Here is a 26,282-nt window from a genome sequence, read left to right on the forward strand (position 1 = left end):
ATTAATATATTTTTTTATAAGATACAAACCGATCATGTTTTGGTTTGAAAAAATCAGCTGAGGGCGGAGGTAAGATTATTTTGCTGTATTTAACTTATTTCAGAGTGATTTTTTTGCTTCTATTTAGAGTAATGTAATCTTAAGAAACTATTCATATGTAACAAGGTTATTTTTCTTCATAAGAGTTTTTAAGTTGAAAATTGATGTAAATAAGTGAACTAGACTTGGTTATTTTTTTCATTGATAGACGTCGCTGTTGTCTGGTACATATTTCGGTACTTGCCGAAGCACCAAGAGACCCTCCTAAAATGCAAACATAATGAATACATCTATTCCTTGGCTCTGTTAAAAATTTACGCTTTACTTCACTGTATCCAATAGTAGTGTATGTAGTCTCATTTTACTATTATAGTAGTGTTATAAAATACCAAGTGATCCATGTTTTGCTTTGGAAAAATCAGGTGAGGGCAGAGGTAGGGTTATTTTGCCCTACTTGATTTTTTTTTTATTCTATTTAGCATAAGCAGGTTATTTTTTTGTTATATGAAGGGTTTTTAAGTTGAAATATGACTGAAATATGTACGTCTTATGAACTTGATTGTTATTTTTTTTTTTTTTTAATAGATGGTGTTGGGAACATGTTATTTTGTATAAAAAATTGATTGCATTCGTTATTTTCACCCTATATCATAATAATTCGATATTTACGTATATATCTGTTAGCAGCGTGAAAACAACAGTAGAATGTGTTCTTTCATGGCGAGTATATTTTATTAAAATACATTTTCTCCACTATTATTTGCAGTCAAGTTTCATGATGTTACTGATGCATGATAATTTATAGTCATTAGCAGTGTGAACATTGTTTTCCCAGCTTCAGTTACAAATGCAGCTTAAATTTAGCAGTATGTACGCTATACTATATTTCCATGCCGGTATTTTCTCCATAGCGAATAAATGTATAACGTAAAAATATATTGGTCCTATTCTACTTAACATCATTTTGTAACAAAACTACAGTAATTTGTTACTTGTACGATGGTTGAAATGCTAGCAAAACGTTATCTGATTCAGTTCGGTTGTTGTAGGAAGACAACTGTTATCGTTCAGTTGGTTATGGGTGCAGCGTTCAAGCAACGATTATAACAGTACTAACGATACTTTTATCATTCCCATTTGCTTTTTTAGCTGATTTAACCAGGAGATATGATAAATAGATGGAGGAAACATTAGCAGTCTGAAAAAGGTCTCTCTCTCTCTCTCTCTCTCTCTCTCTCTCTCTCTCTCTCTCTCTCTCTCTCTCTCTCTCTCTCTCTCTCTCTCTCTCTCTCTCTCTCTCTCTCAAAAATTTGTAGAACTACCTGGCAGACCATTGTAAATGATTAGGCAAATGAAATTCCACGTTTTCATTAAAGAGTTATTACATATTAGGGCAAAATGTCTTGCCTCGATACTGTCCAAGGCATAGTCAGCAAGTCTAGGGCACCGTAAGGGGGATTGTTACGCCCGTAGACTTGAATTTTGGTTAGAAGCGAATTTCACTTTGCGTTGGGTCCCCAGGAACAGAACCCCTGCATTTAACTGGGGACTGCCTGTACTCTATGCATATATGGTATAGTAATTATTGATTTCAGCTAATTCTCTCGGTTCAATGTATATTGACTAATGATTATTCAGTACAAAGAGAAATTGAATAAAACTATAACAAGAGTTAGCCTAGCGTATACTATAATAATCGAATGCATATACAGTAGCCTAGCCTACAGTATTCTTTATACTACACATATAGTATAGTAATTATTATTGGTTGATACTGGAGGTTCAATACATTCTGACGTATGATAATTCAGTACAAAAAGAAATTTAACACAAAACAATAATCAGATCTTATAATAATTCAGCACAGAAAGAAATTGAACACAAAACGATAATCAGATCATATAATATTCAGTAAGGGAAAAAAAAAAAAAAAAAAAAATTGAACAAGAAATAAGTATCAGATTTGGTCCGACTTCTGCATAATTGGAAGGTGTCAGGCTTGCTAATAACGACATATAATTATAAAATACAAAGTAATAAATATGCATCTTTTCCATGAAGTTTTTTTCAAGTTATACATTACTTTGCTGTATCCAATAATATGGTATGTTATCTCATATTATCGTATTATAAAATAGTACTAATATAGCAGTCAATGTTATGTTTTGGATATCAGCTGATGGCGAATACAAGTTTATTTCGCCGTAATCAACTCAATTTTTCAGTTGTTTTTCATTATGCAACATGTTTTTAAGCCAAAATTTGACATTTAATACATCTCATTGTGAACTTATAATTTTTTTTTGTTAATGGATTGCGTAAAAATCCAGCGATTCCGTTCGTTATTTTCACTTGTTTTCAACGTAATATGAGCTTTACATTATCTCCTCTCGATATGTAAACAACAGTGAAATGTACTCTTTGAATCATGCTCAGTAGTTTTGATTAAAATAATTTTTTCTCAGTTTTATCTATGGTTGTGTTTGAATTCATATCAAAGTTTGGGAGTGTTATCCATGTTGCCGGTGTGACAATCTCACAGCAAGTAAAGTTATTACATAAAATTATATCAGTCCTATTCTACATAACATCATTTATAACATAACTATGGTAATGGTTTACTTAAATTTATATGATGGTTGAAATACAAGTAAAACGGATATTGTTGTTATCAGATTCGGTTGTATTTAGCAAAAAAGTTGTTCCTCATTCGATTGTTCATGGCTGTATACATTTATGCTGCAGGTATAACATTAAAACAATACTTTCATCATTTTCTTGTACTTTTTGGAGCTTATTCAACTTAGAAGATGGCATAAAGATATGGAGGCAAAGAAGTGATTGTAATTTGGCCTCTCAAGTTTAATATTGAATAATTCGGTGGGATAATTTGTAAACAAAATATTGGAACTACTGGGCATTTAGTAGTGTGCACATGAAGTTTTGAGTGCAATTTTTGGGTTTTGAACTGCGCTGTACAGTAATTTTCTGCGATAAAAAATATGTAGACTCGGGTTGTTCAGTGATTTTTCTCGTTTACGAAACTTCTTGTTTAATTTACCATTATTGTGTCATACCAAATTCGCGATCATCAAACATGTAGATAACAAGAATTTACTGTGTTGTGAAATATGCTTTATGCACATTAGGGACACATTCACTATGAAATGATAAGTTATACTACATTATGAAAAATAACTCAAGTAAATTTGAGTAGTGTAGATTTGGGGGGGGCGTGCGGGGGCACAAGACTCCAATATACAGATAATTAATAAATAAACCAAAATTGATAATCCACTACCAATTTAGAAACTGAGAGACTGATGCCACAAAAGTGTTGAGTAGCAGGAATGTTCAGTTGTAGATTCATATTGATTACATTATTTCCAAACTATAACTAAATGTCAATATTGAAGGGGAAGTGGGCCAGTGGGGGTTATGACTTATGGGGTTGATGTGGTAGAAAAAATTTGTCATATCAGTTTGTAATATAATGGTACCTCGTTTGTTGAACATTTTTTGTGTCAAACTTTCCATTTTCAAATAAAACTTTCAAGAAAATTTTGTATTGATTTTTGATAAAATGTCCGTACATCAAACTGACTGATTATATAGCTTATACTTGTATTTGACTTTGGTTCTTGCACTGAAATGTATTAAAATTTTGTTTTTCCTTTACAATATATAGTTTAATGATAACCGTATTTGACAAAAAAGTAGAAGTGTAAAGCATTTAATATAAAATTTAATTTTCAACATAACATTTACCATAAAAGATGTATAAAATCGTACGAAGCTGCGGTGACGTCACGCCCAGCTGACTTAAGACTGAACGAGGGAGCATTGATTGATATGTTGTGGAGAGAGGAAGAGGAGTTAAAATATTACTGTATGTATGTAAAAGCAATAACATTTCACATAAAAAAGGTAATTTCCCAATAAATCTAACGTGATGATAAAATGTGAAAACGATCATATGCAATACATATAGAAGAGTGCGGTGCGCCAAGTGAGGTTCTAGTCGAACAATATTAACAAAATAGTAAATGAAAGAACAAAGCTTTTCACAATAAAATTTAGCATAAACAATTAACAAAATCGTTTGAGGTAGAGGGAGGGGGAGTTTATATTTTTGAGGAATAATGAATGATTTTAAGTAATGGTGTGTTGTGGTAATGTTGAGGAGTGAAGAAACAGTAAAATCTTCACTTTACTATGTACATAAAAGCAGTACCAATTCACATAAAAAATAAAATCTTCCCAATAAATTTAATAATGACAAAACATGAATACAGTCAAATGCAATACAATAAGAAAAAAAAAAAAAAGCTTGCTCGAGTCAGTGTTTGGTGCGCTGATTGAGATGAAAGAGAGAGGAGAAGGAAGAAGGGTTCTGCTTCCCACTGACTTACCAGCTGGGCTGGGATGATTATTTGCCCATTTCTATCACTTACACTTATCTGCCCAAGTCACTTTTATTTATTTTTTTTTATGGTAAAATACCTGTCTAGTGACAATTGCTTTTTACAATTTTTAACTACTGTAAAATAACTCAGCTCTGTAATAAACAAACTGGCGCTGCTTTCAGCTTCTCCCGTATGCTGGCGGCGTTTGCGAGTGAGCGCCGAAGCGGAAAAAAAATTTTTTTTTTTTTTAATCACAGCACGCTTAGTTTTCAAGATTAAGAGTTTATTTTTGGCCCCTTTTTTTGTCATTGCCTGAAGTTTAGTAAGCAACCATCAGAAATGAAAAAAAATATAATTATATATAAATATTGGGACATATGACAGCGCGAAAAAAAATTTCATATAATTGTATACAAATTGCGCTGTGAGAAAAATGGTTAAAGCTAACAAGTTCATTTATTTTTCATTGTATTGTACACTAAATTGCGATCATTTTGGTATATAACACATTGTAAAACGATCAAGGCAACACAGAAACTATTATCACAAAATGATGCATGAATTCGTAACGGCCGGACGTAAAAAAAGCTGTTTTCAAAAATTCACCATAAATCGAAATATTGTGCTAGAGACTTTCCGTTTGTTGCAAAATAAAGGTAAATGATTGAATATACTAGAATATAAGAGTTTTAGCTTACAATTGCGTTTTTTTACCATTTTGGTCGAGTCAAAGTTGACCAAAGGTCGACATTTTGGCACATCGTTATTTATATGAAAATATTTCAAAACTGATAAAAGCTACAACCGTGAGTTTTTTTTGTGTGTGTGTATTCTACATGAAATTCTGCACATTTTCATATATAAAACTTTGTGTAATGGCTAATATAAAATGGTGCAAACATTACGACAATCGGACGAAAAAATTTTGATTTTTCGGCAGTTACCACCCGTAACTAGGAAAAAGGTTTTTTCAAAAATTCACCATAAATCGAAATATTTTGCTAGAGACTTCCCGTTTGTTGCAAAATTAAGGTAAATGATTGAATATTACTAGAAAGTAAGAATTTTAGCTTGCAATTGCAGTTTTCGACCATTTCGGTCGAGTCAAAGTTGACCGAAGGTTGAAATTTTGGCACTTATCGTTATTTATATGAAAATATTTCAAAACTGATAAAAGCTACAACCATAGGTTTTTTTTGTTGTATCATTCATGAAATTACACACATTTGCATATATAAAACTTTATATAATGGCTAATATAAAACTGTGCAAACATTACGACAATCTGACAAAAAATGTGATTTTTTCGTCAGTTACCACGCTGAACTAGGAAAAGGTTTTTTTCAAAAATTCACCGTAAATCAAAATATTGTGCTAGAGACTTAAAATTTGTTGCAAAATGAAGGTAAAGGATTGAATATTACTAGAATGTAAGAGTTTTAGCTTAAATTGCGTGTTTTTTTTTTTTTTTTTTTTTTTTTTTTTTTTACCATTTCAGTCAAGTCAAAGTTTACCGAAGGTTGAAATTTTGGCACTTATCGTTATTTATATGAAAATATTTCAAAACCGATAAAAGCTACAACCATGGGTTGTTTTTTGGTTTATTCTACAGGAAATTGCACACATTTCCATATATAAAACTATATAACGGCTAATATAAAACTGTGCAAACATTATGACTATCGAACGAAAAAAATTTGAATTTTTCGGAAGAGTTACCGCGCGGACGTAAGGAAAAAAATTTTTTTTTTTCATAAATTCACCATAAATTGAAACTTTGTGCTAGAGACTTCCAATTTGTTGTAAAATGAAGGTAAATGATTGAATATTACTAGAATATAAGAGTTTTAGCTTACAATTGCATTTTTCAACCATTTCGGTCGAGTCAAAGTTGACCGAAGGTTGAAATTTTGGCACTTATTGTTATTTATATGAAAATATTTCAAAACTGATAAAAGCTACAACCATTGGTTTTTTTGTTGCTTCTACATGAAATTGCGCACATTTTCATATATAAAACTCTATGTAACGGCTAATATAAAATGGAGCAAAAATTGTCAAGGTGACGAAATAATTTCTGAGATGTGTCGCTGATGCTTTTTAGTTTGAGAAGAAAGAAATTCGCGCTTGCGCCCTGGTTAACGATTGTAAACAAAACAACAGCTTGATCCATGAACTCCCAGCATCCATCAAGGTGTGTGATTCAAAAGTTCTCGCAAATAAAAAAAAAAACTTTTTTGCGTCGTTTCATACGTTAATTCGGCACCCAACAGACAGTTTTTGTCGACATTTAATACGTCCAATAGGCGTTTAATTGTTGATAATTATCTTTAAAAGTAATGCTTGAAGGTTGCATAATTTCCATAGGTTACACCTTGCTTTTGGGATTTTGTTTACCAGCCATAGGCCATTATTATAATCACAAGCTGGCGGTAAATATAGTTACCTTGAAGTGATATGTGAATTTTAGGCATTCTTTTTAGCCAAACATTAGTATTAGGCCAACACATTTTGTTCTGTTTACTGTGCCTGTAATACTCATCACATCCCTTTGCAGAGACAAAGTGTGCAGGTTGAAAAGTAGTAAGGAGAGAATGATGTTAATGTTTGGCTAAGGGTGGCTTTGGGAGAGAAGGCTTACATTGCCTCTGTGCATGGAGTTATTTTCCTCTTGTCACGCAAGCATCTTGAATACTAGCCTCCAGCTCGCTTCATGGACTGGAGCACAGTCCACTCGAGTCAGTCATCAGGGCATGTATTTAGCTATCCTTACTTTCAATTCCTGATCATACTTATAATGATTTCTTTTTGAGTAATCAGTCATTCATAAATGTTCTTTTATATTAGTACCTACTAAATTCTCTCTCTCTCTCTCTCTCTCTCTCTCTCTCTCTCTCTTCTCTCTCCTCTCTCTCGTCTCTCTCTCTCTCTCTCTCTCTCTCTCTCTCTCTCTCTCTCTCTCTCTCTCCACTGGTTCCATGCAACGTAAAAACACCATATAAACAAACAAATTGCTTCTTAGTAGGTTACGTTATTTAAAAATGTAGGCAGTCCCCGGTTATCAGCGCTCCAGTATTATGTAGGCAGTCCCCGATTATCAGCTCTCCAGTATTATGGCTCCTTTCTAGCGCCATAACAGGACGAGTTCTGGTTATCGGTGCCTTAAGGTTGCTTTCGGCACCGATAATTGGTTATCAGCGCCATAAGCCCCATTATGGCGTCATAAATCACCGAGTTTTGGTTAATAGCAGTTTTTGCTTATTGGCACTCTCCGGGAACGGAACCCCCGCTGATAAACTGGGGGACTGCCTGTACATACATACATCTGAATAGTACATGAAATGCTATTTCATATATTTGTGAACGATATTTGTCTTATTCGTTTGTCACTATTTGGAAAATAAAAGCAGAGTTTTTACATTAAAAGAGTCCGATTAGCTTTGATACTTTAATGCGAAAACAACTTGATATAAAATTATTACAGGTACTCTTCATTTAGCAACTGGGTTCTGTTCCAGTGACCATGGCGTTAAGCGTGTTATTCTCTTTATTTTCACTAATAACATTAATTTTTAGTCATGTACAGTGGTACCTCAAGATATGAAATTAATCCGTTCCGAGGTGGCCTTCGTATCATGAGGTTTTCGTATCTTGGACCGGATTTTACATGTAAAATGGCTAATCCGTTCCAAGCCCTCCAAAAACACCCCAGTAGATTTTATAATAAAGCTAAATTGACCTATAAACAATGAAATACTACAACAATTTGGACCATTCAATACCTAGCTTTTCGTCACCTCATAGATCACGTCAATGGCGTGATTCTTTGGTCTTTCAACCTCTGAAGAGTTATTCTTCAGTCGATGAAGTGTCGTTCCTATGCAGTCATGCTTGTCCGACTTCTCACAGTCTATGTTTGACTTGCGACTCAGCTGAGCCGACTCTCGGTTGATTTTCAACTCGCGACTCAAGTGATTACATTGGGTGGGACGAAGGAATAAGAGGAACCCTACAGATTACACTCCTCAGAGGTCGGATGCAAGAAGCTATGTTCTTGGTTCGATCTTAGGATCTCTCCAGTGTTTCCAATTTGGGAACAACCAGTTTGGCATGAACTAGTCGTCTTCAGTGTCCTGTTATCGCAGTAGAAGCTTCCCTTCAGGATAGCTTCAACTTCACTCTCTTCATTAGAGAAGGAAGGAGGTATGCTTCGACTCCATATTTTTCTCTTCGAAGTGAAGAAGAATTAGGCTGATATTCGGTCAACAGGAGCCTACGAATATACATACTGGTCTCCTCCGTTGCTGGCGCTGCCACATCAAATATTCCAACTCAACGTTTTATGGTATATGAAAGCTGCATAAGTTATACAACACAAATATAATTGGTTGTTGATTGACTCATTAAGGAGTCTGTCGCCTTACAAACATGGAAAGTGTTATGAATATATATATAAGGATCTATTAATATAGATATATCTATATATATATATATATGCAGTAAATTAAAAGTGCGGAACTCCAGTAGCTTGTGATAATCACAAGAAAGGTCCAAAAAGAGATTTAATTAGGCCTATATGAAAAGGGAGACCTGGAAGAATGGAAATTTTTTTCGAAGGAGGGTCAAGGCAAAAGGGAACTCCCAGAAATATACTGCTCCCAGGAGACATTAACAGACACCAAGGAGGTTAAACCTCCTTGACAAACGCACGGATTAAAAGGGGTAAATTGGAAGGGTAGGCCTTTAAAAACTTGAGAGAAGTACATTTGGCAACTTGGGGGACAACGCCTAAATCACCTTGAAGGAGCCGATAGGGTATAAATAGCTATATAATTACTGGGTGAGTATGCTTTTTTTTTTTTTTTTTTTTTTTTTTTCAAGCACTAGTCGTAGATACTTAAATTGTTATTTAACTTTTGCTGTCACTAATTTTTCAGAGAATTTGGTAGTTCCGAGCATCACAATAGGAAGTTGGTTTTGCAATTTAGTAGCCATAGTTGTAATATCTTGTGTTAATGGTATAGGCACATTTTCATGAAGTTAAAAGCGGCTTATTGCAGATCTTTCCTGACCTTGTCTTATGTTTTCATTATGTTAATTTTCTTGATATATGTAACCCCCTCATGTAAGCTTTCCATTGTGTGACTGGTGCAGTCTTGTGGTAATTGAATCTACTGGTCTAAGCCACTCCAAAATCCTAGCCTAACTTTGGTTAGACTCCAAACACATAGAATATGAAAAATTGTAAAGAATCCAAAGAAAATAATAAAAGATTTGTGTTGTCATTTTATAACAGTGTATTAAACGCAGAGCCCCCAAAAAATACAACTAGAATATGTGGTCATATCAAGTTTCCACTGGCAGCTTCACACAAGTGCTTAAGGCTGCGCTTCCACTATGATGAACATGAAAATCTTTGATTTGAATTGAAGTGTGAGGGAGCACTTATTTTATTTTTTTTATTTATTTTTTTTCCAACAAAAAAGAAATCATCATCATCTTCACTGTATTCAGCACCTCAAAAAAAAAAAAAAACTTTCAAAATAGTAATCTCTGAAGTGAAAAAATGCTACTGTATATCCAAAAAGTGGATTTTGATATTCCTGTAGGCCACCCTTGTAAGACAGTTATTTTAACTGTGTGGTGGTTAAACTACTCTAAAATAGTAATTTTACCCCATCAACTCCTTGGCCTTAATAGCTCTTGAGTTGAAAGATGCTTAAGTGAAATAACCTGAAACTGGCAGACGTGATTCTGCTGACATAAGCACTAAGAAGATTATTTTGATTTGATTATGGTGTCTCTCTCATGTCCTCTTTAAACAAAAGACAATGCATTAGGGATTGATTTTCAAGTCTAGAATCAATTTGTTAAAAGCAATCTGGCCATTCCAACACAGAGGCTCCATGTAGGTGAGATACTGAAGACGGAGATTAAGATGGTTTGGATGTGCGTTTCTCATAACCTTTTAGGAGAATGGTACATGATAGTTTCAGGTGAGCACCAGAGGAGTTAGAAGATTCAGACCTATATGGGTGGAAACCATGAAAAATGAGGTTGGGTAAGTATGTGGAAGATGAAGCACAGGACTTGAATCATAGAGTTTCACAGAGTACCTTTGTGTCACACAGTGTTGGAGGTGTTGGTAGTGAAAATGATCAGTATAGTTTTGTTAGAAAACCCTGAATAGTTCCTGTGTTCATGAATATTATATACAATATCCTATTTGTTTCATGTACTGCATGGTCTCGTAGCATCAAACTGTGAGTATAAGTAACTTATTTATGTGCATGGTCCTTTCTTCAGTCTTGAAATGAGTGATTTTTAATGTGGGTACATTTGAGGAAATTATTGGTGGCAAAGGTAAATCATGCAATATTCGATTGAAACTGAAGACTATTTTAAGTAAGTATGGAATTGATTGTGAGGTTATATTTGTGGCACTTCAGCTGCACATTACTTTCAGCTTGCAGGTTTCAATGAAGTGCAGGTAATCATATAACGTAAAAGGATGGTAAGGGATTCAAATATTGTGAGGGATATACATTAGATATAAATGAGCTGGAAAGACTCAAGTAGATCTGGTTTCCACTCCAAGCATTTGTAAAGATAAAGGCAGACACTTGTATTTGTATTGTTAATGAGCAAAATCATGAATTTCACTTATTGATTGCCTTTCTGGATTGTATATAATTACTGTTGTGAAGACAAAATACATGTTTAATAATAGTCCGTACTTTATTAAGATTTTTCATTCATTTGTCTCATGATCTTTAGAGCTTAAATTCAAATTATGGATTTTTTGAGAGGTAGATAGTGAATGCTTTACTTGTTGCTATCACACTATATTTGAAAAACATGCTTGATATTACGGCAGAATGATAAAATTATGCCGGATTGGAACACTTGAAAATTGTTTCAAGACTGACTGCTTTAAATTGGCTTTTAGCATGCTCAGAAATTTTAAATATCAGAATTTTCTTCCCAGAGAATTGCAAGTACAATACCTGATATCTTAAATACTTTCATTTATGCTTACTAGACATAATTTTTCTAGCTTAAAAAACATTTTAAAATAGTTTTTATTTATTTATTTTTTGGTACAAATGTCAATAAAGAAAGTTTAGTGTTTTGAGAAATGCATAAGTACTATGTCACATATCTTAGAGAAGTCAAGCAGGAGTAAAGTAAACTTATTCAGGAAATTCATTAACAATTCTTCTAAAAGTTGATTGCCTGGTTCGCTACCTCCATGTGGTTGGATAAGAGCTTTGGTGATAGATTTCTCTTTATGAATATGAATAGGCAGTGGTTTTAAAGTGCTTATACTAGTACAGAGATTCACGTACAATATAGTGAAAGTGTAGTAAAAGTTTGGTTAACCATGCTCAGATTACATCTAGATGAAATTGCGTGCTTAAGTGTAGCCTTTAAATTGGTGTTGGTACTTTGTGCAAAACTTTGCATGCCTAACATCAAGTTGTGGCAGGCAATATATTGTTTTTAAGAAATTAAAATTTTTTTTTTTTTACTCTCCCATAACATTCTGCCTCTTAGGTTTGCCAAATTCAGCAAATCAAAAAGGTGTTCAAAAATTTCCAGAGTATTATGAGCTGTATTAAGTCAAAAAATATTTCAGTGTATGATGAAACCAGTTACAGTAATTGGGTTACACTCTTTGACATTAGAATCAGTCCAGTATTTTTTCTGCCATTGCCTTCTCATCTCATAGGCTGTGGCAGATATAAACTGTTGTAGAGAAACACAACGGTATCATTTGTAAGGAGCTAATTAATGGATGAATGTTGTGGGTGTGACATATCAATTAATCAGCAGGGCTATTGAGTTACTGGTTTGGAAATAGAGACTTTATCATCTAGTGGTACACATAATGTTTATGTAAGTACTTGAAATGAAAAATAGGTTATTAAATGATGTCATTGTGATTATGTTCTTACAGTCAGAACAGTCAACTGAAGAGAAGAGACGTCAGCATCAAAAGGAATTGGCTATAGCTACTAATGAAGCAGCCAAGGAACGTTTAGCTGCCCTAAAAGGGATAAAATCAGATCAGAAAGTTCGGAAGTCCAATGTATCATATCGGTCATCAAGTTATCTTCCTAAAGAACCTGAGATTTCTGACTTGAAGATTTTTGTAGGTAAGATATAAACTTATTGCAATGCAAATGAATATTGTTTTAGCAACTAGTATCTTTAGGTTTACATTTATCATTGTAGGGTAAGGTAAAGTAATGTGAAATCAAATAATAAGTATATGCGGTTGATGAGAGACCTGGGTAAGCAGTGAAACTAAATCAGTTAATACATTTATTTAAACATTAAGAATACTGATACAAGTTTACTTTTCACTTCTATTGTCGTATTTATAACTGATGCCCCAGTTATTCTGGTTTTTCTTTGAAACTTTCTTCCATAATATCCTCTCCCATTGGTTTTGGTGCTGTCTGTGCATCTCACACACCATGTTTTAGATACTACTGAAGGGTCTTTGCAGCATCCTTTCGCCCCGTAGCTGTAAGCCCTTTCAATCTTTTTACTGTATCTTCTTTCTTATTCTCTTTCTTCCATCTTTCCACCCTCTCTTAACTATTGTTTTTTCATGCAACTGTGAGGTTTTCCTCATGTTACACCTTTAAAACCTTCATTGTTCATATACAAAACAAACCTTTGGTCTTAACATTAGGATAATCTTCTAGCACTATTGGCATCTCCACCTTCTTATGGGATATTTGGTAGTTCCCACAATGCCGTGGGCATGCCGTGAGCTTATCAGTTACTTTCTTACCACCTTTTAAGAGAGGATGTGATTACTCTATCTCTTTAAAGCCTGTTTAGTTTACTCTTTTGCCTATCTTTCTTCCATATCTTTTCTCTGGGTGTATTCAGTGTGTGTGTGTGTGATCTGGTAGGTTTGTATAAGTTGTGAGATCATGGAGAATTTTGCCTCACCAATGAAGCTTTCTTTGGGACCTTGCAAGACACAAAGGAAATGTCCTGTAGTGAGTGGGTGTCCTTGTTCGAGATTTCCAACTTCGGTGTCTACGGAACCTCACCCCATGTCCAGTAAGTGCAGAGAAAACCTATGTACAATTACTAATCCATGTTCAATTTGTCGCCGTCGTTTGGCTGAACAAAGGAAAAGGTTTTATAAGAAGAGTCAGTACAAAGAAAGGAGATACCACCGTCTATGGATGAGCAAGCATCTTCAGCTGCTTTTGTACCAACTCTGCATCATGCTGTTCCATATGTTTCTTCACCTGGATTTGATGCTTCCCATACCCCCTCAGTTTTTTCTAATGATTCGTTGTTAGAAGCACCAGGAAGGGTTTTGAGTGGTTTGTACCTAATTACGCTTCTTCCTTCCCTGGTGGGAGAGGGAAACATCATCGCCATCTTTGTTGTATGTTTCAGCCCCTGATACACGGAGAATAGGGCGAATGCGGGCACATTAAGCCTATCAGGGGGTACCAACCTTGGATGGGTTGTTTTCTTACTGTATGACATCATGCTTTCCTCCGGGTCTCCCGACTATGAGTGTCCCTCCTCCTCCTGGTCTGCAGTTTATGGGGGCAAACTCTTCTATCTTTCAAACGGCTTCTTAGTTAGACCTTTGGTCAACATCAGTGGCTAAAATTACGTCTTCAGTCAACCAGGAGGTTAGTAGATGAGACAACCTTTATCAGATGGGTTCAGTCTGGTTTCCAAAGCAATTTCGACTTGACAAACTTGAGTGCCAATGTATGGGCAAATACCCTGTTGATGAGGAGATATGCAGCATTAGCTTAATTAAGCTGTACTATAGATTAGGGATGCACCGATGTCAAATTTCTGACCAATACCAGCTTTTAAAGCAGATACTGATACTGATACCTATTTACCTCCATATTACAGTTATTTAGGAGAATATATATTGTTACTAAAACCATTCTTGTTCTCTGGTTATTGTATATTGAAGGTTGAAAATTTGAAAGGTCATATAATAAGGTTATACAAACAATGTCAAGGGCACAGATTTCATCGAGAAAGAACATTCAGTATAACTATTGAGTATTTAATCCCTTTATTACTGGATACAGTCTGGCTTATATTATGGCTACCATTAGAAGACTTTTAACAATTTAGGTACGTAGTGTTTACTCGAATTCATTGTGTGATGAGCAATCTGAAATCACTAATATATACTTTTATTCTGAGTTTTAATTTATGTGTTGGCTAGAAACAGTTAACAGACTCATTTATTTAGATTATGAAAGGTTCTGGTAATGGAGGGGTTAATCCTTTACCTCATTACAATACATATTGTTTTTATTAGATAATCTTAAGAAAATTGAGATACCGGTACACAAATAAAAATAAGGTTATGTAAGGACCAGTTTGTTTCTCGATATAGATCAACAAAACGTTCAACTCAAAAAAGTACAAATCCCTTTACAAGTTCCCACTCATACTGGACTTGACCATCTGAACTAAGTTAGAATTATGATTTTATCAAAGAAAATATTCAATTTGATTATCCTAGAAATGAAAAGGGCTACAGAAAATTAATATTATGCCAGCCTAGAAGGCTTTTAAATCTGTATACAAATAACAAAAGTAGAAATTCACTGATACCGATACCACTGATACCAGTACTTGGGCACATCCCTACTATTGATTAGGGACTCTGTTACCATTCAGAATTGGGATATCAGAGTCAATTGCTGTTACCAAAAGGTATACTAGAAGCAGCAATTGGTAGAAGGATGGATGCCTATGACAGATTAGTTCAACAAGCAGGCTACACAGTTGGAGCAGGGTACTAATGGGAACAGATTTGAAGGATCATTGAGTTTAACTAAGATTTTCGTCGGCCTAATTTATTCCATAATATTACAGTTCACAACTTATAATATAATCTTATCCTCTAATACCCAACTTAATTTAATCTTATCCTCTAATACCTAACTTAACTTTACCCAACCACCTGCAAATCTAAACTTAATTTTAATATTGCACCAATACTGCTTTGACTTTTAGTTTCCTTGTGTCAGCAACTCCCTCTACAGAGTGCCTCTGGTTGTCCTTTTCCAATACCTGAATCGATCTCCCTCAGCGCCACGGGAAAATCCTCACAACCAACCAGCAAAACTCTCTTACTTTACTCTAGGAGTGCAGGTGAAGGGGAGCCTAAGCTCACTCATTCCCATTCAATACAAGCACTGCAATGAAATATCAGAAAAGACCAATATTAATCAACAATCCCTCACCCACAAGAACAACACAATACAGTAAAACTAGTATAAAAATTTCCTAACCTAACAAAATAATAACAATCATTCATTCACAATATTAAACTACCACAACAGTAGTAGCTGAAATGAACAAGCAAGGAGGCCTGGTATCTCGTCAGTTACACTTGATGACAGGTCTACTTCATCAGTGGGCTGTAGAGAACTTATTAGACATCAGGGCCAGATATGTTCCAGGGAAAAGGAATGTAATAGTGGACAAATTGAGCTGCCAGTACCAGATTCTGGTAACAGGGTGGTCCTTGCATCAGGAAATTGTAGGCAGAATGTTCATCTTGTGGGAAATGCCGGTCATAGACCTATTCTCAACAAAGTACGACAAAAAGTTAGAGAGATATTGTTCAGTAGTCCCAGACACAGCAGCAGTAGTAGAAGATGCTCTGTAATACCCATGGGACAATCTGGATGTATGTGCATTTCCTCCTTTTTGTCTAAATTCATCAGGATCTGAACAAGGTGATCCAGTCAAAGAATCTCAAGATGACCCTGGTAGCCCCCTTGTGGCCAAAAGCAGAATGGTTCCCTGACCTGATAGAACTCCTACTAGATGTTCTGAGAAAACTGCCTCCCTGGAACAACCTACTATGTCAACCACACTTGGAGAGGTACCTCGAGTTGGTATAGTCCCTATCTCCTCACGGGTGGAGACTGTCAAGTACCTCCTGCAAGCAAGAGGCTTTTCTCAGAAGGCAGCATCGCTGATGCCAGGATATATCAAAAGGTCATGGACAGGCGTGTACCAGGGAAAGTGATCTGTCTACTGTGATTGGTGTCATAGATGGAATCTTTCTCCACTCAAAACAGTTATTCAACAGTTAGCTGATTTTGTTTATACATCTCAGGACAGAAATACATCTTTCTGTATCTGCCACAAAGGGGTACAGGGCTGCACTAGCTTTGGTTCTGCAAATGAAGGGTGTAGACATTTCCTCTTTGTGGGAAATGGCTATGTTAATGAGGAGTTTTGAGCTGTCCTGTTCGCCTAAGGAACTAAAGACTCCCGATTGGGATTTAACCATGGTATTGGCTAGCTTTACTAAACCCCCATATAAGGCATTGTGACAAGCCATGGACCTGAAAACAGTCATCTTGTTGGCTCTAGCATCGACCAAAAGGGTAGGGGGGGTTACATAGTCTGTCATATGAGGTGAAGCATTCTAGAGGTTGGAAGTCTGTGGTCTTCGAATTTATGCCAGAATTTGTAGCAAAGATGCTAAATCAGTGGATGATGACAGATTTGTCTCCCTGGATGCTGAAGGCTTTTTGCAAATACAGGCCAGGTCAAGAAAGAAGTGTCCGAGAATACAATACAGGTACTCCTCATTTAAGGACATACTTGTTTTATGACAACTCCGAGTAACAACAACGTGAAGAGAGAGGAAAATCCATAAAATGACAAATTTTTGATCCACTTGTATTTTTCATAATGAACAAACCTGAGGTCTTAATATATAAAGGCCCACCTCGAACCATCCCTCTGATAGTCAAAACTGGGTAGGAAGAGTAACTGGTGAGTTCATGGGATGCCCAAGGCATTGTGGGAACTACCAAATACCCCATGAGCAGATGCCAATAGTCCCTGGACAGGCAAGTTTTTTTCATTCATTTTACCGTATTGCCAGCTGGCACTGGAAGATTATCCTCATGTCAAGACCTCAGGTGTTTTAGTTATGAAAAATATAAATTGATTAAAATTGTCATTTAGTCTCAATTTCACTCAGCACTGACTTACCTCATAGGTCACAGCTCTTGGCCTCTGACCTAAATTTTATATTCCATTACTTTTATTTTCCCTAGGTTAACTTTGACTTTATAACATTTTTTAGTGTCTATAATTGAAGTGTATAGTTTTAGAAGGTATAACATGAAAGAAGTAGATTTCTTACGCTATGAAATTCATATCTAGAAAATTTCATGATTTTGATTCTTTGTTAACCCTTAAACGCCGACTGGACGTATTTTACGTCAACATTTTTTGTCTCGGGTGCCGACTGGACGTATTTTACGTCGACATACAAAAGTTTTTTTTAAAATTCGCGGAAAAATACTTTTAGGCCTACCAGCCGAAAACTCTTGAATCACGCGCCTTGGGGGATGCTGGGAGTTCACGAATCAAGGTGTTGTTTTGTTTACAATCGTTACGCAGGCGCGCAAGCGCGAATTTCTTTCTTGCCGCACTAAAAAGTATCTGTGACACATCTCTGAAATTATTTCGTCACTTTGACATAATTTTTTTACCATTTTAAATTAGCCGTTACATGGAGTATTATATATGAAAATGTGCGCATTTTTATGTAAAATACAACAAAAAAATACTCATGATTGTAGCTTTTATCAGTTTTGAGATATTTTCATATAAATAACGATAAGTGCCAAAATTTCAACCTTCGGTCAACTTTGACTCTACTGAAATGGTCGAAAAACGCAATTGTAAGCTAAAACACTTATATTTTAGTAATATTCAATCATTTAACTTAATTTTGCAACTAATTGGAAGTCTCTAGCACAATATTTCGATTTATGGTGAATTTATGAAAAAACTTTTTCCTTACATCCGCGCGGTAACTCTTCCGAAAAAAATCATACATGCGATTGTGGTAATGTTTGCACCATTTTAAATTAGCCGTTACATAAAGTTTTATATATGAAAATGTGCGCAATTTTATGCACAATACAACTAAAAACAACCCATGGTTGTAGCTTTTATTAATTTTGAAATATTTTCATATAAAAAATGATAAGTGACAAATTTTCAACCTTTGGTCAATTTTGACTACCGAAATGGTCGAAAAACGCAATTGTAAGCTAAAACGCTTATATTCTAGTAATATTCAAGCATTTACCTTCATTTTGCAACAAATTAGAAGTCTCTAGCACAATATTTCAATTTATGGTGAATTTATGAAAAAAATAACATATTCTTTACGTCCGCGCAGTAACTCTTCCGAAAAAATCATACGTGCGATTGTGGTAATGTTTGCACCATTTTAAATTAGCCGTTACATAAAGTGTTATATATGAAAATGTGCGCAATTTCATGTATAATACAACAAAAAATAGTTGAAGGTTGTAGCTTTTCTCATTTTTGAAATATTTGCATATAAATCACGATAAATAGAAAAAAAACCACGTTCGGTCAAATTTGACTCGACCGAAATGGTCGAAAAACGCAATTGTAAGATAAAACTCTTACAGTCTAGTAATATTTAGTCATTTATCTTCATCGTGAAACAAATTCGAAGTCTCTAGCACAATATTTAATTTTATGGTGAATTTAAAAAAAAAAATTTTCCTTCCCTCTGCGCGCGGATTCTCCGCCACAAATCTCCGAAATGCGTAAGTCCCATTCTCGGAATATTTGCTCCGTTTCATATTAGGCATTTCATAGAGTTTTATATATGAAAATGTGCGCAATTTCATGTAGAATAAAACGAAAAATATTTGAAAGTTGTAGCTTTTCTTATTTGCAAAATAATTGCATATAAAAAAAAATATATAAAAAAAATTCGACATTCGGTCAAATTTAACTCGTCAGATATGGTCGAAAACTGCATTTGTAAGCTAATATTCTTACAGTATAGTAATATTCAATCATTTGTCTTCATTTTGAAAGAAATTGGAAGTCTCTAGGACAATATCTAGATTTATGGTGAATTTTTGAAAAAAATATTTGTTTACGTCCGCTCGTTACGAATTCATGCATTATTTTGTGATAATATTTTCTCTGTGTTGCTTTTATCGTTTTACAATGTGTTATATACCAAAATGATCGCAATTTAGTGTACATTACAACGAAAAAAAAAGTAACTTGTTAACTTTATCCGTTTTGCGCACAGATATAATTATATATGAAATTTCGTTTTTGCGCTATCATATATCGCATTATTTATATATGATAATGATAATTTTTTTCATTTCTGATGGTTGCATACTAAACTTCAGGCAATGACAAAAAAAGGAGCCAAAAATGAACTCTTAATCTTCAAAATTAAGCGCGCTGTAATTTTTTGAAAAAAATATTTTTTCCGCTTTTGCGCTCACTCTGAAACGTCTCCGGCACACGGGAGACATTTTTTTTTTTAGCGCTTCGGCGTTTAAGGGTTAAATCTGCGTTTGTACTTTTTTTCCAAGGATAGATTTGCATAACGATGTAAGGTTTCAAAATACATCTTGATTTTATTTTTTTGTGAAACTGAACAAAAAAAATTTTCATAATGCAGCAAAAAAAACCTAGAGGTTACTCATTTGTTTATTTTTAGTTCTCATCCATGCCATTTTAACAAGTTTGTTTGCCCAACTTTTGTTACTTTATCTTTCTTCTTTTCACTTTATCTTTCTTCTTTTCACTTTATCTTTCTTCTTTTCACTTTTATCTTTCTTCTTTTCACCTTGTGTAAAATTATAAGTGAGTATAATTACACCAGTGTTTCCCACATGGGAAAAGCAGCGCATCAGGGATTTGCAATTCTTAATCTTTCATACGAGTGCCATAAGAATCAGTGGTTTAATTAAATGTCATTGCAAGAATAGATTTGAGTTTAATTAGACCACCGACAAGGATGGTGCAATTTTAATATGATATGGTATAACTTGTGGACAAATTTTGACAAAAAACTGTTAATTGTGCAGAACATTTTATTACATGTAAAATCAAACTGCACTCCTTTATGTGACCTGTATAATTTTTAAATAGAGCAGGAGGTGTTTTGTTTTTATATTTGCTGGTACAGTTATTTTAGGAAAGTTGAATGGTTTCATTTGTTTCATAAACCAATTACTTGGAATTATCCCCCTTCCTTACTACATCTGCAATGGGCCAAAATGCTTCACTCACCATCAGAAGAAAACTTGTCAGCCATTATTTGTTACACATCACTTGGTATTAAATGCTATCATTTCCCATATTTCATTTGGTTTTATTGTATCGAGATTCACCTTCACTTAACCTCTTCTGTTATAAGGTGAAAAGGCAGTTCTCTTGTAGGATGTGAAATAACATATCACTGAACTCATGAAAATATTCTTTCAACTTCCAGACTAATTTGGTTTACCTGAATTTTGTGATAAATGCTTTTCATTTTCATTTAAAGAATAGCTATTGATATTAAGGAGAGATTGGTGTTAAGTTTGCATTAACTGAATTTTTTTTGTAACTACATTAAATCACAATGATGTTGCTTAGTTACAACCATTTAACAGTAGCATGTGAGAGACCACAAGTAATATCCACTGCATGGTTTTGCAGTGTGGACTGAAGTATATGGAAGTATTTTTATATAAGCTCATAGAAGTGATGGATTTGTATTAGAAATATATATATGTAATTACATTTTTTATCTTCGTTTCTTTAATTTCATATTTCAGATCGTAAATACGAGACTGTAATTCTCCCCATATATGGTATGCCAGTTCCGTTTCATATCTCAATGATCAAGAATATCTCTCAGAGTGTAGAGGGAGACTACACTTACCTACGTATCAACTTCTTCCATCCTGGTTCAAATATTGGTAAAGGTGATGGGTCATTCTCAAATCCAGAAGCTCTCTTTGTGAAAGAAGTGTAAGTAAATAAGGATCTCATGGATCCTGTTTGTGGTTGATTGCATATATAATTATATTTTTTAATAGTTCTTTAATTGTTGCAAACAATTTTTTTATAAAGTATGCATTGTACCTGATCAGTTAACTGGTAAGGGAATATTTTGAGGACCTTGGGGTAAAAGAAATGAAGTAATTTTAAAACTGACCAAAGGAGTTACTGATATTTTAGAAAAAAAAATTCAAAGTAGGAACTTAAGAGATGTGTACTGATTAAGAAAAGGACAAGTCTTCTAGACAATTAACATCCCCCTTCCTCCCAAAGAAGAAGTGTGTGTGTGTGAAATTGCTGCCCATTACCCAAGATAGTTTGGGTGGCTTGAGAGGTACAAGAAAAAACAGGCAATAGCAGTGAAGTAGTCTTTCTTTTTGGCTTGTTCAGCCACATCAGAGCATCGGGCAAAAGCTGAACTTCTATTAATTGTGTAAGGAAAATTGTCAGTTTGGAGTGCTTGCTATTTTTGATGGAAGGTGAAGTTGGTTGGCATGCCTCTCCAGACATGGACAACCTAATGTGGTTAAAGGAAGGTGCAACTTGTGACATACTGAGGGTAAGATGCATAATCAGGTGGAACTCCTACGACAGCTGTGTTGTTAAATAGCAATATGCTTTCCTGGAAGGGCCTTTCTGAAGGGTAGGTGTCCATCAAGGACAAAATCTTATAGTTTCATAATGAGTAAAATCTTAGATGATGATGGATTAGAAACCTCAATTATCAGAGTGAGGGCTCAAGTTTTGTTGCACTTAGGCCATATAATGGAAAAGGCAAAAAAAAAAAAAGTTCCCAAATTTAAGCCAAAAATTTTGCTTTCTAACTTTTTGAAACTGTCCCGTCTTCATGAATGGTCAAGATTCTTAGCAGTACTGCAATCAAACAGATGTCTTCATCCAACTTGAGACTAAGCTGTTAATAGAATAGCCTTCAAAAGAAATAAGCTGTTAATAGAGTAGCCTTCAAAAGAAATATCTGTGACTAATTAGAAAATATAGAAATGGTCAGAAAAAACTAATCTGAAGTCCTAGATATTGAAGAAAACTGAAGATAATGTAATCTTGACAGAAACATGGGTCAAGAAACTACATACGAGGAAGAGGCTTTGTTTCTACTCTTTGGGTCCACCCTTTCCAATGTCTTGTTCTTACAGTATATGTTTTGATAATTCATAAGTGACTTACTCCCCAGCTGCTTTTCATCTTTCTGGGATCCCTTGCAACCACTTCAGGTTTTCCGTTCTCTATTAATCATGTTATTTTGCAATTATCATTCAGTTCATATTTCTGTTGTCTCAGTAGGTTTCAAAATGCTTCAATTGCTCCAGTGTCTCTTTTCAACTTTAATTTCTGTGTTCTCATCTTTATATATACATATTATTCCCCTTTTTACATCATCTCCATCTTTCCTCTGCTATTTTCTTACCCTGAATATTTTTTTTTCTTTTTCATCTGTTGTGCTGATATGCTGATTCTGTTCCTCTCGATCCCTCTTTGCCTTTGCAACATGTGCCTTTTAGCTTTCCTCTTCCTGCATACATCTGTATTCCTTGCATGTCCTTTGCCAGAGTTTGAAGGTGTACTTCTCTTTGGAACTTGCACCAGCCTGCATCATGTGACATAACACTGCAAGCGCCTCAGTGGTGTGATCGGTATGGTATTGGTCTGCCACCTTGGTGGCTGCAAGTCCGATTCTCAGGAATTCCATTGAGGGGTCAGAGAAGTTTTTTTCTGGTTATAAAAGTTGACTCGCGACGTGGTTAGGAAGTCGCGTAAAGCCGTTGGTCCCGTTGCCGAATAACCTCTGGTTCCATGCAATTTAAAAACACTATACAAACAAACAAACATGACACTGCAGTCCTTTTCTTTTGATGATTGTGCTATTAATCATGAAAAAATCAGTCTGATCAGATGAAATGCTTGTAAATAAATAGAATGGCTATTATAGTATGTTAGAAATTGACAATCATTCAATTAAATAGTCATAAACTTAGAGTAAAGGATTAAATAGTATGCTATACAAGTAAACTGTTACACTTTAGATTTTCCTTGTTTTGAAAAGCTGTTCAAGAACTTAATAATTGTGCTTTTGTCTTGTATATTATCATTTTGGTCCATTTCTGATTTTTCCCAATAGGACCTACCGAAGTGTAAATACTAAGGCTCCTGGAGAGTTGTCTGCTCCATCTTCAAATCTGAACACTGCTTTTCGCTTTATCAAAGAGGTCCAGAAGAAGTTCAAGATGAGAGAAGCAGAAGAAAAGGAAAAGGAGGACCTTGTTAAACAGGATACACTCATTGCATCCAATAACAAATCAAATCCAAAATTGAAAGATCTGTATATTCGTCCAAATATAGTACAGAAGAGGATTAATGGTACTCTGGAAGCACACACAAATGGCTTTAGGTAAGTTTATCTAAATGTTTCTAATTGTTCATACACGGAACAAACCTTTGGTCTTAACGGTAGGGTAAATATTCTGGCAGCAACTGGAAACCGGTTGAAAGCAATAAAAAATTGTAAATGCAAGGAAGCTGTCGCATCTGGCATCCAATATATAGTTGAGGTGGAAGCGAGTCACAGGCCGCACTTGAATCCAGATGTGCTTCCAGGCATATTCCTACTGCTTCATCATCAGCTGTTCTATATATAATGCTGCTCCGTCTCTCTCAAGGGAGAGAGGGGCCAGCTTCATCTTGTTCCTTTGTTTGCTAGTTTGCAGTTTGAAAGCTTATATGGGATATATTGAAACATTTGTGTCGAGACATTTAAATCTTTTATTTCTTCTTCAATTATATATTTACTAACTTGCCACTTAGTAGGCTTTAGTGTGGGAGTGTGGTAATGCTTTAGTCTTTCAGATTTAGTGTGGTTCGAGACGTTTAGAGACATTACGGTTTCGTGTTGCAGACAAGGTTTATGTGCAAGGTTTTGTCTTACTTAACATGGAAGTGTTCTTCCACTTCCTCAATACAAATTTGATGTCAGAAGTTCTCCAGTTGCATTGTTCCCAACTACTTGCTCAGGACCAGTCAGAGTTTTCCACTTGTCTCTTTCCATTACATATTGGTTTTCCATTATTAGAGGGGGGCCATGAGTCATATGGCTCACTCCCCTCCCATATCCCTTACATATGAATGTTTCTTTTTCCTTCTCTCAGGCTGGAAGGTTTCTTCTCTTTCTGAGGGGGGAAGGTATATTGTTTGTTTCTTTTCAGGCTCTGCAGTGTCAGCCCTGCCTTTTGCCTTGAAGTTGATAGTGGCATGTTCTGCTTTAGATCTTGAGAGCCCCTCAGCATTTGCTATCCTCTACCGGAGTTGCCACTTCACTCATTTTTGGTATTCTCTTTAGTGCTGTGATGAGTTTGGAACCCAGTCATTCCTGACAGTAGTGTGTTCTTTTCATCATCCAATGATCACTTTGGTTGTCATATCTGTCATATGAAATAAACTTGTCTTTACAATTTTGTTTGAATATGATTAATCTGCTCTTGTGCACAATGTTTTCTTTTTGTACGAGTAGTCTGAAGTGTGATGTCATGGTTCTTCACTCTTCGTCACGTGTACATGTACTGGTGAGTCCCTCCAATTGCTTAGGAGTTAAATGAAGATCATTTTCACCCTCCTCCTCATTTCGGTGCTCTCCCTTGTCAAAAAGATAGAGTTTTTGAGTCGTGAGCTCTTCTAGATCCTGCAATTCAGAGCTCCAGGTGCACGATTTCCTAGGATTTGGCGAGTTAGAGGGGTAACCAGAGTGATATTAGTTCTGGGACATTCCTGAACTAGTATCTTTACCCTTGTTTTTTCGGACACGGGTAGAGGGAGCAACCAACCTTCATCCTGTTCGTCCGAGTCCTTTGATTTCTTTGAAATTCAAGATGTAAGGATGCTTCTTACACTCACTTTTCTTCTGAACTCTGATTCAACAATTATATATTATATGATATCAACGATTCTCTCCATTTTGAAGTAATCATGAAGATTTTGCAACATCTCAGTCAGAGTTGATGCATGGACATTCCAGGATGTGTTTCCAGCTTAGGCGTTGTTACCTCGGTGCTCTCACTTTTGTGACTCAGTCACCTTAGTTCCATATTTACATGGATGTGATTTACATCTATCGATGTGTTTCCCTGAGAGATGTGTCATTGTTTTTCTCTCACAGGTTTGTCTTCCGTTCACCTTAGATCATTGCCCTTCTTTCGGAAGTCTCTTGTTTGCCTTCAACACATTCTTCTCGTTTGAAGTCTTGTTCGCCTGCTAGGTCCAGCTTTCCTCGCCTGTTGTTCACATCTGCAGGTGTGTTTCAGGCGATGGCCATGATGCTGTTTACATTTACAAAGTGTTTCAAGTGACAGCTGTGATGCACATGATGGACATGCTCCTTCAGATATTTGTGGTAGAGAAAGAGGTCGTCTTTCTCCAGTTTCCAAGAAACCAAAGTGTTCTTGTCTCATTCTCCTTGGAGGTCCTATGTTCATTGTTCCCCTTCCAGTCAGTATTCATGACTCATTAAGACAAAGTTGTTGTGCTTCTGCTTCTCGTCACCTGTCCATGTATGTGACTTCATGGCCAGTGACGGACACACGTACATGACTAGACAGCCATAGATCATGGACAAGCCCGTGCATTGCCTTTTGAAGCAGACCTTCAACCTACCATACAGCGCATTTTGCAATGCTATTTGGTCACACAAGCAACTGACTGGCATTCCCTTGTAGCATTGACGGACGTTCCATATCATCAACATACGAGAATGATCTTCCAGTTGTACATCCTTCATAACTAGTCAATGGAGTTGTTCAATCAAGCCCATACGGCCTTTATTGTGTCAATTGACAGTTTTTGTGTTGACCCGAAGACTTCAACACTTCCCAGGTAGGAAAAATGTTCTTGTTTCATTGTTCATTTACAATTTTGATTGTGTCCAGAAGAATA

The 26,282-nt window shown here is 35.4% G+C and overlaps 1 protein-coding gene across 8 annotated transcripts in view; it reads left to right on the forward strand.

Annotated features, from left to right (window-relative positions):
- LOC135219230 (FACT complex subunit spt16-like) overlaps window positions 1-26,282 on the forward strand; it is a 231,369-nt gene that overhangs the window by 137,321 nt on the left and 67,766 nt on the right. For all 8 annotated transcript variants that reach the window (XM_064255818.1, XM_064255819.1, XM_064255821.1 and 5 more), the window contains exons 12-14: window positions 12,406-12,604; window positions 21,119-21,314; window positions 23,482-23,751. In XM_064255818.1, the coding sequence (XP_064111888.1) occupies window positions 12,406-12,604; window positions 21,119-21,314; window positions 23,482-23,751 (665 nt within the window). The remainder of the gene's footprint in view (window positions 1-12,405; window positions 12,605-21,118; window positions 21,315-23,481; window positions 23,752-26,282) is intronic.

The sequence above is a fragment of the Macrobrachium nipponense genome, chromosome 1 (genome assembly GCF_015104395.2).
Source record: "Macrobrachium nipponense isolate FS-2020 chromosome 1, ASM1510439v2, whole genome shotgun sequence".
NCBI lineage: Eukaryota > Metazoa > Arthropoda > Malacostraca > Decapoda > Palaemonidae > Macrobrachium > Macrobrachium nipponense.